The 11,869-nt window shown below is 31.0% G+C and overlaps 1 protein-coding gene and 1 non-coding gene across 3 annotated transcripts; one reads left to right on the top strand and one right to left on the bottom strand.

Moving 5' to 3' along the window:
- Window positions 1-2,195: 2,195 nt before the first annotated feature.
- Window positions 2,196-2,266, bottom strand: TRNAI-AAU. Its single transcript has one exon. It is a non-coding gene; the product is annotated as a tRNA-Ile (tRNA).
- A 29-nt stretch (window positions 2,267-2,295) lies between these two features.
- Window positions 2,296-4,250, top strand: LOC21401149. Of its 2 annotated transcripts, XM_024167532.1 has the most exons (3): window positions 2,296-2,531; window positions 3,815-3,972; window positions 4,090-4,250. In XM_024167532.1, the coding sequence occupies exons 1-3, from the start codon at window positions 2,419-2,421 to the stop codon at window positions 4,152-4,154; spliced, it is 336 nt and encodes a 111-aa protein (XP_024023300.1). In that variant the 5' UTR covers window positions 2,296-2,418; the 3' UTR covers window positions 4,155-4,250. The 2 variants fall into 2 exon arrangements, with proteins under 2 accessions (XP_024023300.1, XP_010099310.1); XM_010101008.2 differs by having other exon boundaries at window positions 3,815-4,250.
- The last annotated feature ends 7,619 nt before the right edge of the window (window positions 4,251-11,869 follow it).

The following is an 11,869-nucleotide window of genomic DNA, read 5'->3' as shown; positions in this document are numbered from 1 at the left end:
AGCTATATCATTATATTATGATTCCACTTCGACTTGTGTAGCCACGCATACAACATGTTAAATAACAAACCCCGATACCTACTTGCGACACCCAAAAAACAAAAAGAAACTACATTTTTCTTAGGGAAAAAAAAAATACAAAAAAACAGTTTCTTAATAAATAATAAAACTAAAATACATAGCTAATCAAAAGTAAAAATAAAAAAAAAGCGCAAAACATATATATACTATTTCAGTTTTATAGAACTTATATAATTTTCATGCATGCGCATTTATTGTAAAAAAGCATCAGAAAAGCCCCCACAAGTTGTAGTTTGCCATGAAACGCTCATATGCAATGAGTCGATCTGCTTTATCTAGCGGACTGGAACCATGGTTACACAGAGCAAAGCACCGCATTGTTTAGACTACAAATTCATTATTAATCACAGGTGATGGTGATAGGGTGGAGTAGTATTTTATAAGCCAACACACATGTGAGAGGGTTGATGAAGTGGCAACACACGCGCGTGTAAAGAATATTGCTTAAAATAATATTTTTTAAAAGAAATTCGGATTTTTAAAAATAAATTAATTTATTTTTTGTATTTAAAAGGTCACAACCTTTCAGAAACAATGTATTTTTTTTAATTATAAAATTAATTGAAATGACGTAACCTTTCTGTTTGGGTAGTAGTTTCTCTAACAAGTGTAATTAAAGGTTGTCATTAAGATAAATAGAGAACACGTTTTCAGAAAGAGACACCCTAAAAATTCATTCTTTTCTCCTTCATAGAAAAAACATTCTTTGTTCTCTGTGTTTTTCTTCACTTTTGCTTAGTGCAGAAACACTTTGAGAGGCTTATCATATCCCAAAAGCGATTTGTTGTTCAAACCCTGAAGCAATCTCAAGAGGAGAGCAGGCAAATAACGCTTTAAAGAAAGCGTAATTTTTACGTGTTTCAAGTGTTCATTATTAAATTTCTAATATGGGCATAACGACAAAACGACAAAATACGACCTACCAAAATTCTCTCACCTAACATTCATTTACTATCTCTCATTGGTCTACTGAATATGGCTCGAACTGTTCATGTGATTTTGGAGTACTCCCCGGATGCTTATTGATGAAAGCGTGTTATATCCAGCAGTAGGCCATTCCTGACTAAAGGAAGGAATAAGATAACGACCGATCTTTTTGGAGAAAAAAAAATAACACTTCTTTCGTCCAACCATATCTTAATCTTATTGGAGCAGATGTTAGTCAAGTATAAGGTCCTAAGTAACCGGAGACTAATAGCGTGTCACCACTACCTCGTCCTCTGTTACTTCCCTTTTGTTCTACCAATAAATTGCTAAAAAAAACCGTTGGATAAGGGATGACAACACCGTTAATCCTATTGTTTTTCAAGTAAAAACAACAAAAAACAAGAAAAAAAAAACCTAAAAAAAACTAACAAAACTACAAATTCATTAAACAATTAATGACACCCACATAGGTGAGGTAAAATGACAACATGTAGACGGCATAACATAACAAGATAACTAATAGCAGATGACGAGAAAGTTAAAAGAAAACGATAAACAACATGCGGCAAGAATGTTTAGAGAAGGACGAGTAAGGTAAACCACAAAATGAGAAGAGAAAATTATTGTATGAATTTGAATTTTTACTCATTATTCTTGATTAATATTTTTTTTACTAATATAATTATTTAACTAAAAAATATTAATAAAAATTAAGAATAAAAATCTAGATTCATGTACTTTAAAGAATTTGTCTCCTTTTTTCAAATGAGATTGGAGAAAGTGATAAGACGAAAATGAAATGAAAAATGATGAAAAAATAAAATAAAATTGGATTGAACACCAGAGGAATATTGAGAAAACGACAATAATGAAATACTATGACAAAATCGAAGCGACTACAAAAACAAATCGACAAATAATGACAAAAACGATTAAAAAAATAAAGTAAAATAAATTGAAAGAACAACCAAATAAAAAACAAAAACAAAATTAAAGACGACAAGTAATTGAGTAAATACGAAAATAATAACTCTTAAAAGAAACGACAATAATAGTAAATCAGCATGGAAAAGATGAAACGAAAACCAAATGAGGAACAACAATAAAATAACAGTGAAAACAACAACCAAAAAAAACAAGGGGAGGAAAACGCCAAGAAAGTAAAAAACGACAACAAAATGAGAGGGTGGCCCATGCAGGTCTCGAACCTGCGACCTTCGCGTTATTAGCACGCTCTAACCAACTGAGCTAATAGGCCATGTTTGAGATATGCTACCAAAAAGAAAATTCATATTAGTAAGACTAGCCCTCTGAATTGCGGATAAGGTGGTGACGAGTTCCGAATTGAGAATATCCAGTGGAGAAGAGAAGAAAGAGCAAAAAGAAGAAGAAGAAGAAGAAGAAGAAGAAATGGAGAACATAACGGCAAGCGAGGTGGCAGGTTTCGGAGTGGGCACTTTCCTCCTGTGCGCCACCATTGCCGCCCCAAGAGTAGACGCTTTCATCTCTGCTTCTCAGCGCAGGTTTCTCTCTCTCTCTCTCTGATTTATTATTATTTTTTTTTCTTTTCAAAGTTTGTCTTGTTGACGTTTTAGTTCGATATCTTCTTTTTTAGTTGGCTTTTATACGCACTTTTAGAGGACTCGAAGAAAGTCGTTCTGTTATTGAATTTGACATGGAATAAAAAGCTGAACCAATTTTTGTGTGTGTAGAAATATAGATAAGTTTCACATTTCCGAAGCTTTTCAAAGTAGAAGCAATTTGCTTAGCAGTAAGGATAAGGAGAGAGAGTTTAACAACCAAACTATGTTCTTCGTCCTATTTTGACCCCCAAACTTTAAAACATTACAAATTGATCCTAAATTATACTCCTTATCTCATGTTTGGCCCTTTAGTCACGAAAATCCTTTACTGACCATCTTGTGCTGATACAACCAACCTTGGCTGCTTCCTAGAAGAAAAATGTTGTAGAATTACCCACACAAAACCCAGCACTTTACTCCCTAGCCAATAAACTAAACCCGATTGCAAATGTTGATCACCAAAACTCAAATGATAGAATTTTAAAGAGGAAAGAAAGAAAGAATCACGCAAAGAATTTTATTGAGGTTCGGTCGATATTGAACTGCGTCCCCGTTTAGCAGCATCTCTCTTGATGGTTTCACTATAGCCAAAAAACTGATTACACTCTCGTGACAAGAACTACTATTCTCTACCAAGTTTTCTCTCACAGATACAAGATTGCAGAAAATTAATTTTAATCATGCTAACCTCCCTTTAAATAGGTTTTCTATTAACATTTATAACAATTAACCATAGTTAGATTACAAACAATCCCGCTAATCACCATTTAACCTGATTGGTACGTGACTAACTTCTATATAACATTTCCTAAATCATTTCTCTTGTCTAATGCGATGACAATCCTACTTTGTTTAGTCATTTGTCTCTTTGAATTGCTTGAGTTTTGTTTCTTTTTGGTAAGTTCACTTCACAATCTAGTTCAGATCCTATGATACTTCTGCTGAGAAAAGAGTACTGCAGGGATAGGCATGTATAGTGATACCATTTCTTGTTCAAATTTTATTGTAACACATGCTACTAATTGCTCTTTGGATTTCATCCAAGATTGTGATTTTTTATATCTTAATCAAGGCAGAGAAATCTCTGAATATAAATTTCCTCATCTGTTCAGGAAACAAAAATGATTTCTTTTTCTCAAACGTATTTTTAATCTACATATATGGCTTCAGATATTACAGTAATCCACTAATTCTGCCTTGTTTTCATATGACCCTTTATTCAGTTCTCTTGGTATGTGCAAGAGATGTGGGAATCTGAGGATGATAGCATGCACAAAATGTAAAGGAGCTGGATTAATCAGACAAGGCTCACTATTTGGTTTAAATCTACTGGACGACTCGAAGCGAAGATCTACTTCATGCACAAATTGTCAAGGCAGAGGTCATTTTTCCTGCCCTGAGTGCTCTAATTCATCTCTTTGATGATCCTCAAATCATTAAAAAAAAAATCATTTTCCTTTATCAATTTGTGCTTGATTTGAGATGTTTTTTCCTCTAGCGTTTAGCATGATATTGCCTGGTTTGGCCCACTTGTACAGGACAAAGAAGTTCATAGACTGCTAAGGTACCAAAGATCTACAATATAGTGTTCTTGGTTGTTATTATGTTCATTCACATCTGATTCATAATTTAATATCTTCCATTATAATGGATGTACTGGGAAAATTACTGTTTTTTGGTTTGTATGTCATTTTCTTTTCCTATCTATTCTATCAAATATGACTAGATCACATGTTAGGTTCACGATCATCCTACTATAACTTACCACTATTAACCTGCCAAGAGATCTCAAGTGCTTATCTTGTGTCCACTTTTATGGTATAATCATCTCAAAACACTCAATGGCCTCGTTCATTTCACCGATTCGAGTTTTCAGTTTTAAGTTTCTACAGTTAAAAGCTCTTAGAAAATGTCACATCTAATTTTTTTTGCTACAGTTTAAAGCTCTCAAAAAATGTCACATCTCAGCTCGAATTGAAAACTCGAATCCGCAAAACGAACGACGCCAATATAACTCAGTGGTGATGCTTGTGTCATAAATTTGACATGTTATTATTTTATATGGTCCAACTTTTCAGATCCAAGATAGTGAGTTATTTTTACTAAGAGAATGTTCCTTCTTCTCATGCTTGTGTAATGAAAAATTACCAAAGCATTGGGAGTTGGTAGAGGCATGAAGTTCAATACTCCTTAGAATATGTCTTCACTTTTCTTTTTTTCTTTTTTTTTTTCCGAATATGGTAATAACAGCTCAAAAGTTATTATTGTATCCTTGAAAAATTTTCAGCTTATTCGTATTTGAATGGAGTCCAGGTTAGCAATGTGCTTTTTATCCCTAGCTAGTGGAACACTAGAGATGCATACAAAGTTTGCAGAGCATTTTGACAAAACAAGAAAGTGAAGAGATAATTTTGATAAAAAGCAAAAGCAATAAAGCCGACACACGGTAAAAAGTAAAATAACTAGATCTTACTTTTTTATTATGTGACAGTTTTAATGTATTGTTATATGTGGTGATGCAATCATCACTAATAATAAATACTATTTTCATGAAAAAAGAGCAATTATATGTATCCAATGGATTGAGATTAAGTGTTTTTTTGAAAAAAAAAAAAAAAAAGGCTGTTAGTAGTAATAAATATGGAAACAATAAAGATGGTCCTGAATTGGGTTCTCTTCAAATCTTGAGATATTATAGTGTTTTACTAATTAAGAAGAGTTTTGTGTGATTAATGGCAACTTAACCAAGAGTTTCAGAATATAGTAGCATCTCATAAAGTGGGGACAAGATAAAGTTTCCTTGAGATGAAGTTCAAGGTCTCGTTCATTTCACCGATTCAAGTTTTCAGTTTTAAATTTCTACAGTAAAAAGCTCTCAGAAAATGTCACATATAACTTTTTTTACTACAGTAAAAAGTTCTCACAAAATATCACATCTCAACTCGAATTGAAAACTCGAATCCGCGAAGTGATCGAGGTCCAAATATATTTTGACGTCAAGATATTGAGAAGCCAGAAGGCACACATGACTCACACTTCTTGACTAAGTTAACTTTTTTGCCAAAACGATGGCAATGTTTGTGGTTAGAATGGGAATGGAACACCATGCTTTGATATCGACTTATTATTGGGTATGCATGTTTATAAAATCAGATAACATTATTGGTATGTACTACAGCTTTTGTTTTTGTTTTTTAGACTTCATTGTGTTCACATTGATAGTGACTTTGAATATTGAGGATTAAACTTCGAATCTTCTAAGTTTAATTGGAAACTTTACTTCGTGAGGATTTCATTCTTTAGTTTTAGAAGATTTGGGTGATTAAAATTAAGGAATTTGTCACGCTATGAATGTTTATATTTATCCATAAAGAACAGATACTGAAGCTGATGTATGTTACGGGGTGATCATGTTTCAAAACAAAGTACAATTAGCAAATAGCATTTATGTGAAAATTTGATTTTTTAAGGAACAACTTCCATCTTAAAAGGTCACTTAGTTAAGTTGGGTGATCCAATATTAATATTTATTTTTTATATTTAAATATTTTGAGACTCAAGTTTGTTTCCACCCTTTACAAATTCAACTTTATTTTCTCCTAAATTGCACAGGACTTTAGTCTTGAACAACCTTGCTCAAGAAACAAAAGGGGAATACTAGAAAACAGAATTTTTTTTTCCTTGATAGAATCATCCAATGTTATATTAAAAAAAAAAAATTAGGAGCATGGTTAGTACTTAAATTATTAGAGTATTGTGACAACTTATTTTAGTTGACCACTTCTTAAACTTTTTTTTTCTTTTACAGTTGATACTAAAATTGATAAAAAAAAAATTCAAAAATAATCACATCTCTACTGTATAATAATTGAAAAAGTCTCGTTATTTTATTTTATTTTTATTTTTTCTTGCAATTTTAGTCCTTGATGGTAAAATTAATAGAGAATTTCTAAAATTTAATAAAAAAAAATTTAGAAGCAGTAAGTGGAACGTTTTAGTAAAACTTTTATTTCTTATGCAATAGGGATGCAATTCCTCCTTTTAGTACGTACTAACTAAAACTATCAAGAATAAAGATCTAATTAATTATGCGTTTAGTTTAAAAATTCAGTACGAATTCAAATCATAATTTATAATTTATTATAATATTTTTTTAAAAAAATACACATAAATTAAAAATAATTTTAAATTATAATTTTAAATTATAATTATAATTTATAATTTTAAATTATAATTATAATTTATAATTTTAAATTTATCAATCAAACATCAAACGTCTTTTAAAAAATAACTTCAAAAATCAAAAGTATTTATCCCAATGCCACGGGTAAAATAGTAAAAGCAAAAATTTGCGCCCGCCATAATTGTAGAGGGCGGAGACCAAAGGAAGAGAGAGAACGCTCTTAAGTAAACGCTGTAAATCAAGACCCAATAAAAAGCCGACACGTAGTAAAAGAAGATGGTTGGCTGGCTGCTGTGACACTCCAGCAGTGAGTGACCTTGGGAAGCGGTAAAACAAACTAAAGTGGATCCGACAAAATGCTCCGTACATAACTCGGAGTTCCCATTGAAACACGTGTTTATCTACTAGATTCTTCTCTTCACTTTGGGACAAAAGTGCAAACTTTTGTAATTATTTCCTTCCCCTTATTTTGTAGAGATTTTAACATGCCTGGAAAAATAAATGAGATTTTACATATTTATCCCTTGAGTTTATTCTAATTCTAGCAGTTTGTCCCCCCAACCTGCAAAATAGTTATATTGTGCCATATTTTACTAATTTTGTTCTGTTTTTTTTTTCAGATTTAAAAGAATTGAGATTTAGAAAATTAATAAATTTCTGTTATGATTTGAATTGGAATATTCAAAATGAATTTTTTTTGAATGTGCTATTTCATCATCAATTTAAAATAAGCATCATCTAAATATGACACATTATAATAATTATCTATTCAAAAGGTGATTGTGCAAAATACAGAGAAAAAAATGGTGCGCTTCTTTCTATTTTTAAGTACCCCAAATTTTTATGGATTATCCGTTATGTATATATTTTTTAATTTTGATGTAATTTTTTATTAGATTCTAATATCAAAACGTGCACTATCTATGATTCTATATAAGGACCTACCAACCCTTATTTTATCTATATTTTTACACGATTTTCTCTCTGCTTCTTTTTTTTCACGTTTTTTTCTCTCCTTCCCCCCTTTTTTTTTTTTTTTTTTTTTTTTTTTTTTTTTGAAGATAAACTATGAACTGACTTTATTTTCAGATAATTTACTTTTCCAAAAAATTAAAAAAGGGAAATTGTTCCTTTCTCTCTCACCCTATTTATTTGCGGCGACCGAAATATGCCTTGCGTTTCCCCTATGGTGTTGCAGTGGTTGATGTAAAATGCTTAAGGAACTTAAAGAGAAAACCACCTATCTTTTCATCTTTTGGAATTGGATGCTTCTCCGTTTCAACTTTCCTCATTTGGTATTTTGTATTTGACATGGTGAAACCAGACCAAATTACCTGTTTCAAGATATTTTACACCTTTTTTCTTTTTTTTGCCCCCTTGGCCACGCAAATTCTTTTGAACGGTTCACTCATTTAATTCTACCAGCAGATATTTTTTGTGAGCTTTCTAAATTTGTGTCTCATTCACTTCACTGGGATGATATGTGTTCAGTATATAATTTGAGGTAAGAATAACTTTTAAAAAAAAGAAAATTATTAGGGTCTATTATATATTATCATAGAAACTTCAGGACATGATCATCATGAACTATGGCCAGAAAAACATTGGTTTCTTTGTGTTGGGAATAGCTGAAAAACAACAGTTTTTTTCTTCAGCAATAAAAGAAAAACTAGAAGAAGAACAACAATTAACTAGAATTGGGAAGCTTAATATAACTTCGATTCCATAATTTATTTTCAGAATTTTGGATTAGTTTTTTCGTAACACTGGTAAGAGATTTTTTTTCCCTTAAATAATACTAGTGTTTGTTGTTTTATTTTATGTCACTATCATTAAGGATGGCATTTGTACACGCGTTTCCACAGGGTGGTGTGGGAGAAGCATCCCTACCTCGCCCCCTTATATAATATTATTCCTTTTTTAAAATCTGTTTATATTATATTTGTGAAAAATGTAAAATACAAAAAGAGTACGATGTTGATGAATTTTTACCTTTAATTTAGTAAGACTTGCTTTGAGTTTTGATAACAATCTTCTTTTTTTTTTTCTTTTTGAAATTAATCCTAATAGGTCGACGGGCCGTAGAGTATGGGGATTTCTTGGTGCAGATTCTTGAGCCCCAAGCAATTATTATAAGAGCTAAATCTATCAAAGGTCTCTGAACTTTTCTCTCTCACTTCCGTTGTTACATTAGTAACTATCGTAAGCAATTATTATAAGAGTTAAATCTATCAAAGGTATCTGAGCTTTTTTCTCTTTCTATAATTAGTCTCTATACTTAAAAGTGTACCAATTTAAACCTTAAACTTTTTAAATGTCTCAAATTTAATCCCTCAGTTAATATTCTGTTAAATTTTGGATGGAAAAAGTTAACATATTGGTATTTAAATTATAAACAAATGAGTAAATATCTTATCCCATCATGTCTTGCAAAAAGGTATATCAAAAGTCTAATTTATTTCATAAAAAAGTTCATACTTCTAAATTTATCAATAATAAACCAAATTAAATGAATTTATTGATAATCAGATTTACCTCCAAAAAAAAAAAAAAAATAACTAAACAATCTATCCAACTTAATTATACCTCACTTCTCAATAAAATCTTCTCTCTTCTCTACTTTTCTAAATTTTCTTATCCCAACATTGCTATGCCATCAAAGTTAATCAATTTAAAAGATTAGTGTTTTATGATCTTTTGGGTCTACAAACCATAGTGGTATTTTCAACGGTGGTCTTCAATATTTTGGTTTTCTTTCCAGGCTTTTTGACCTAAGTAGATAGGAAAGAGCTGATTGATGAATCAGTACTATTAAACCTGAATTGATGACAATATTAGCTTTGCTTATAATTAAAGTTAAAACGTGTGCACTAAAATAGTCTTCGTTTTTTTCTTTTAAATACTAATAATTTGAGAATTGAGATTCTGAGAAGTAAGCGAGATACAATTTGGATAGGTTGTTTTGGAGGAAAATTTAATTGTGGATAAGTTCATTTAGTTTTCTTTATTATTGATGAAATACTCTTTTTTTTTTTTTTTTTTTTTTGCAAGAAATGGTACGAAGGGGTATTTATTCATTTATTTATAACTTAAATACCAATATTTTAACATTTTACATTCAAAATTTAACGGAATATTAGCCGAGGGGCTAAATTTAAGATATTCAAAGAGTTTAAGTTAGTACACTTTTAAGTAAAGGGACTAATTATAGAAAGAAAAAAAAATCAGAAACCTTTGATGAATTTAACTCTTATTATAATTATAATTAACAATTTGTAAAGTACACTATTATGATCATTATTAATTATATAACTATTAGATGAATTTAATATGACAATGATATGAAAGAAAATAATTCAAACTAGTGTTATTTTTGAAATATTTATAGAGATTTAGATGTGTAACCGTTGAAAATATCAATTAGATATCACCTTTCTAAATGGTCATTGGTCAAATATCATGGGCTATGTTAATAGGGAAAGGCTATTTCCTATTTCTATCCCCATAAAAGAAAAAGATCAATGAGGTACATATACAATGCGATGAATGTGATTTATTTTAATGAAATGCCTTTTTCTGTAACTTCCTTTTCATGAGATATATTGCCCATGTGTATATTATATATATACTTTAAAGCGGCAACAGTTGAGAGAAAAGTGATCAGTAGCACACGCGTGGAATTGGTATTGAAAGAAAAATGTGATATCATGCATTAAAAGGACAGCCTTCAACCAACACTCCTGTACATGCATGCATTACATTGTAAACTTTAAAGGATCAGTAAATATTCAACTAATTAAGTGAAGAAAAAAGAAGTAAATATATATACTTAACTCTTAATTTTAATCAATGTAAGCTTCAATTTTGTCAAATTCATGTCGTTTCATTCATCATTTAAAAATGTCAATTTATTATTGCTTCGTTTATCTGGATATAATTTCATTTTCACAGTTTCAAAATCCACACACATATAAATATATATTGTCACTGTTTTTGTTTAATTCTTAAAGCTATCAAAACATTTCAGTTTCTTATTGAGCAGATAAATCTTGATAACTAATAAATATGAAAGTTGCTTTATTTAGGCCACGCACTTGCATGAATTTCTATCATTGTGGCTCAGATCTTTGTGGGATATTACTTACGAACTATGCCTTAATATATTTCCCTTTTTTCGCCTTCCTAATTGATGAATTATGGTACCAACTACCAAGTAGATAAGTGTAATTAAACACAAATCTCATGCCAAAATTTTGCAGGTTTTGGTAAAAATTAAACTCAGTAAGGGCAATATAGTCACACAAATTGTTTTCCTTTCTTTCATTCTTTTGAACTAAGAAAAGATTTAAGAAGAGAAAATTTGATAAAAGTTTTCCAAATCCATTAATTACCGATACGTGGAGATCAGTTTTAAGGTTGGTGACGGCGTTCATAAACCAATGGAAATCACAGCCCAAACCTCTCACGCGCCATCCGTTAACTGTGGAATCACGCTTCGTCAAAACCCACAAGATATGAGGACATACATAAGACCCGTTTAGTTCGTTGATTCGAGTTTTTAATTCGAGTTGAGATGTGATTTTATGTGAGAGCTTTTTACTGTAGCAAAAAAGTTAGATGTAACTGTTTGTGAGAACTTTTTACTCTAGCAAAACTCGAATTCTAAACTCGAATCAGCGAAATGAACGGGCCTATAATCTTGAAAGATTCTTTTTTCCAGTACTCGCTCTCTTAGAGCGCGTGGTGATGATGTTTCTTTAACAAAGAAAGAACGACAAGAGGCTTACAATTGCAAAAGAGGTTTTACACGAAACTGGGAAGAACACCAAACCCTAAAAAAGCTCTCATTTTTGTTTTCCATTTTTTCTAAAAGGTTTCAGATTATTGCAAAACCTAAGGTTAAAAACCAAAGCTGAGAGAGAATCCAAAGATCCCATTAAAGACTTTTCTTATTCTTCTTCTTCTTCTTCATCTCTCTCTCTCTCTCTCTCTCTCTCTCTCTCTCTCTCTCTATCTCTATCTCTCTCTCTGTCTTCCTCTCTCTAGGGTTTCCCAGTGAGTTTGGGATCAGTATCCAACTTTTTGTTGAGCTTCA

The sequence above is a fragment of the Morus notabilis genome, unplaced genomic scaffold, assembly GCF_000414095.1.
Source record: "Morus notabilis unplaced genomic scaffold, ASM41409v2 Scaffold948, whole genome shotgun sequence".
Classification (NCBI taxonomy): Eukaryota; Viridiplantae; Streptophyta; class Magnoliopsida; order Rosales; family Moraceae; genus Morus; species Morus notabilis.
This window is presented reverse-complemented; position numbering and strand designations above follow the sequence as displayed.

Bases quoted from the DNA above. Each gene is read 5' to 3' on its own strand.
- LOC21401149 (XM_024167532.1), top strand. From the start codon at position 2,419: ATGGAGAACATAACGGCAAGCGAGGTGGCAGGTTTCGGAGTGGGCACT. The intron at 2,532-3,814 runs GTTTCTCTCTCT...CCCTTTATTCAG, and splicing joins ATCTCTGCTTCTCAGCGCAG to TTCTCTTGGTATGTGCAAGA. The intron at 3,973-4,089 runs GTCATTTTTCCT...TTTTTCCTCTAG, and splicing joins CACAAATTGTCAAGGCAGAG to CGTTTAGCATGATATTGCCT.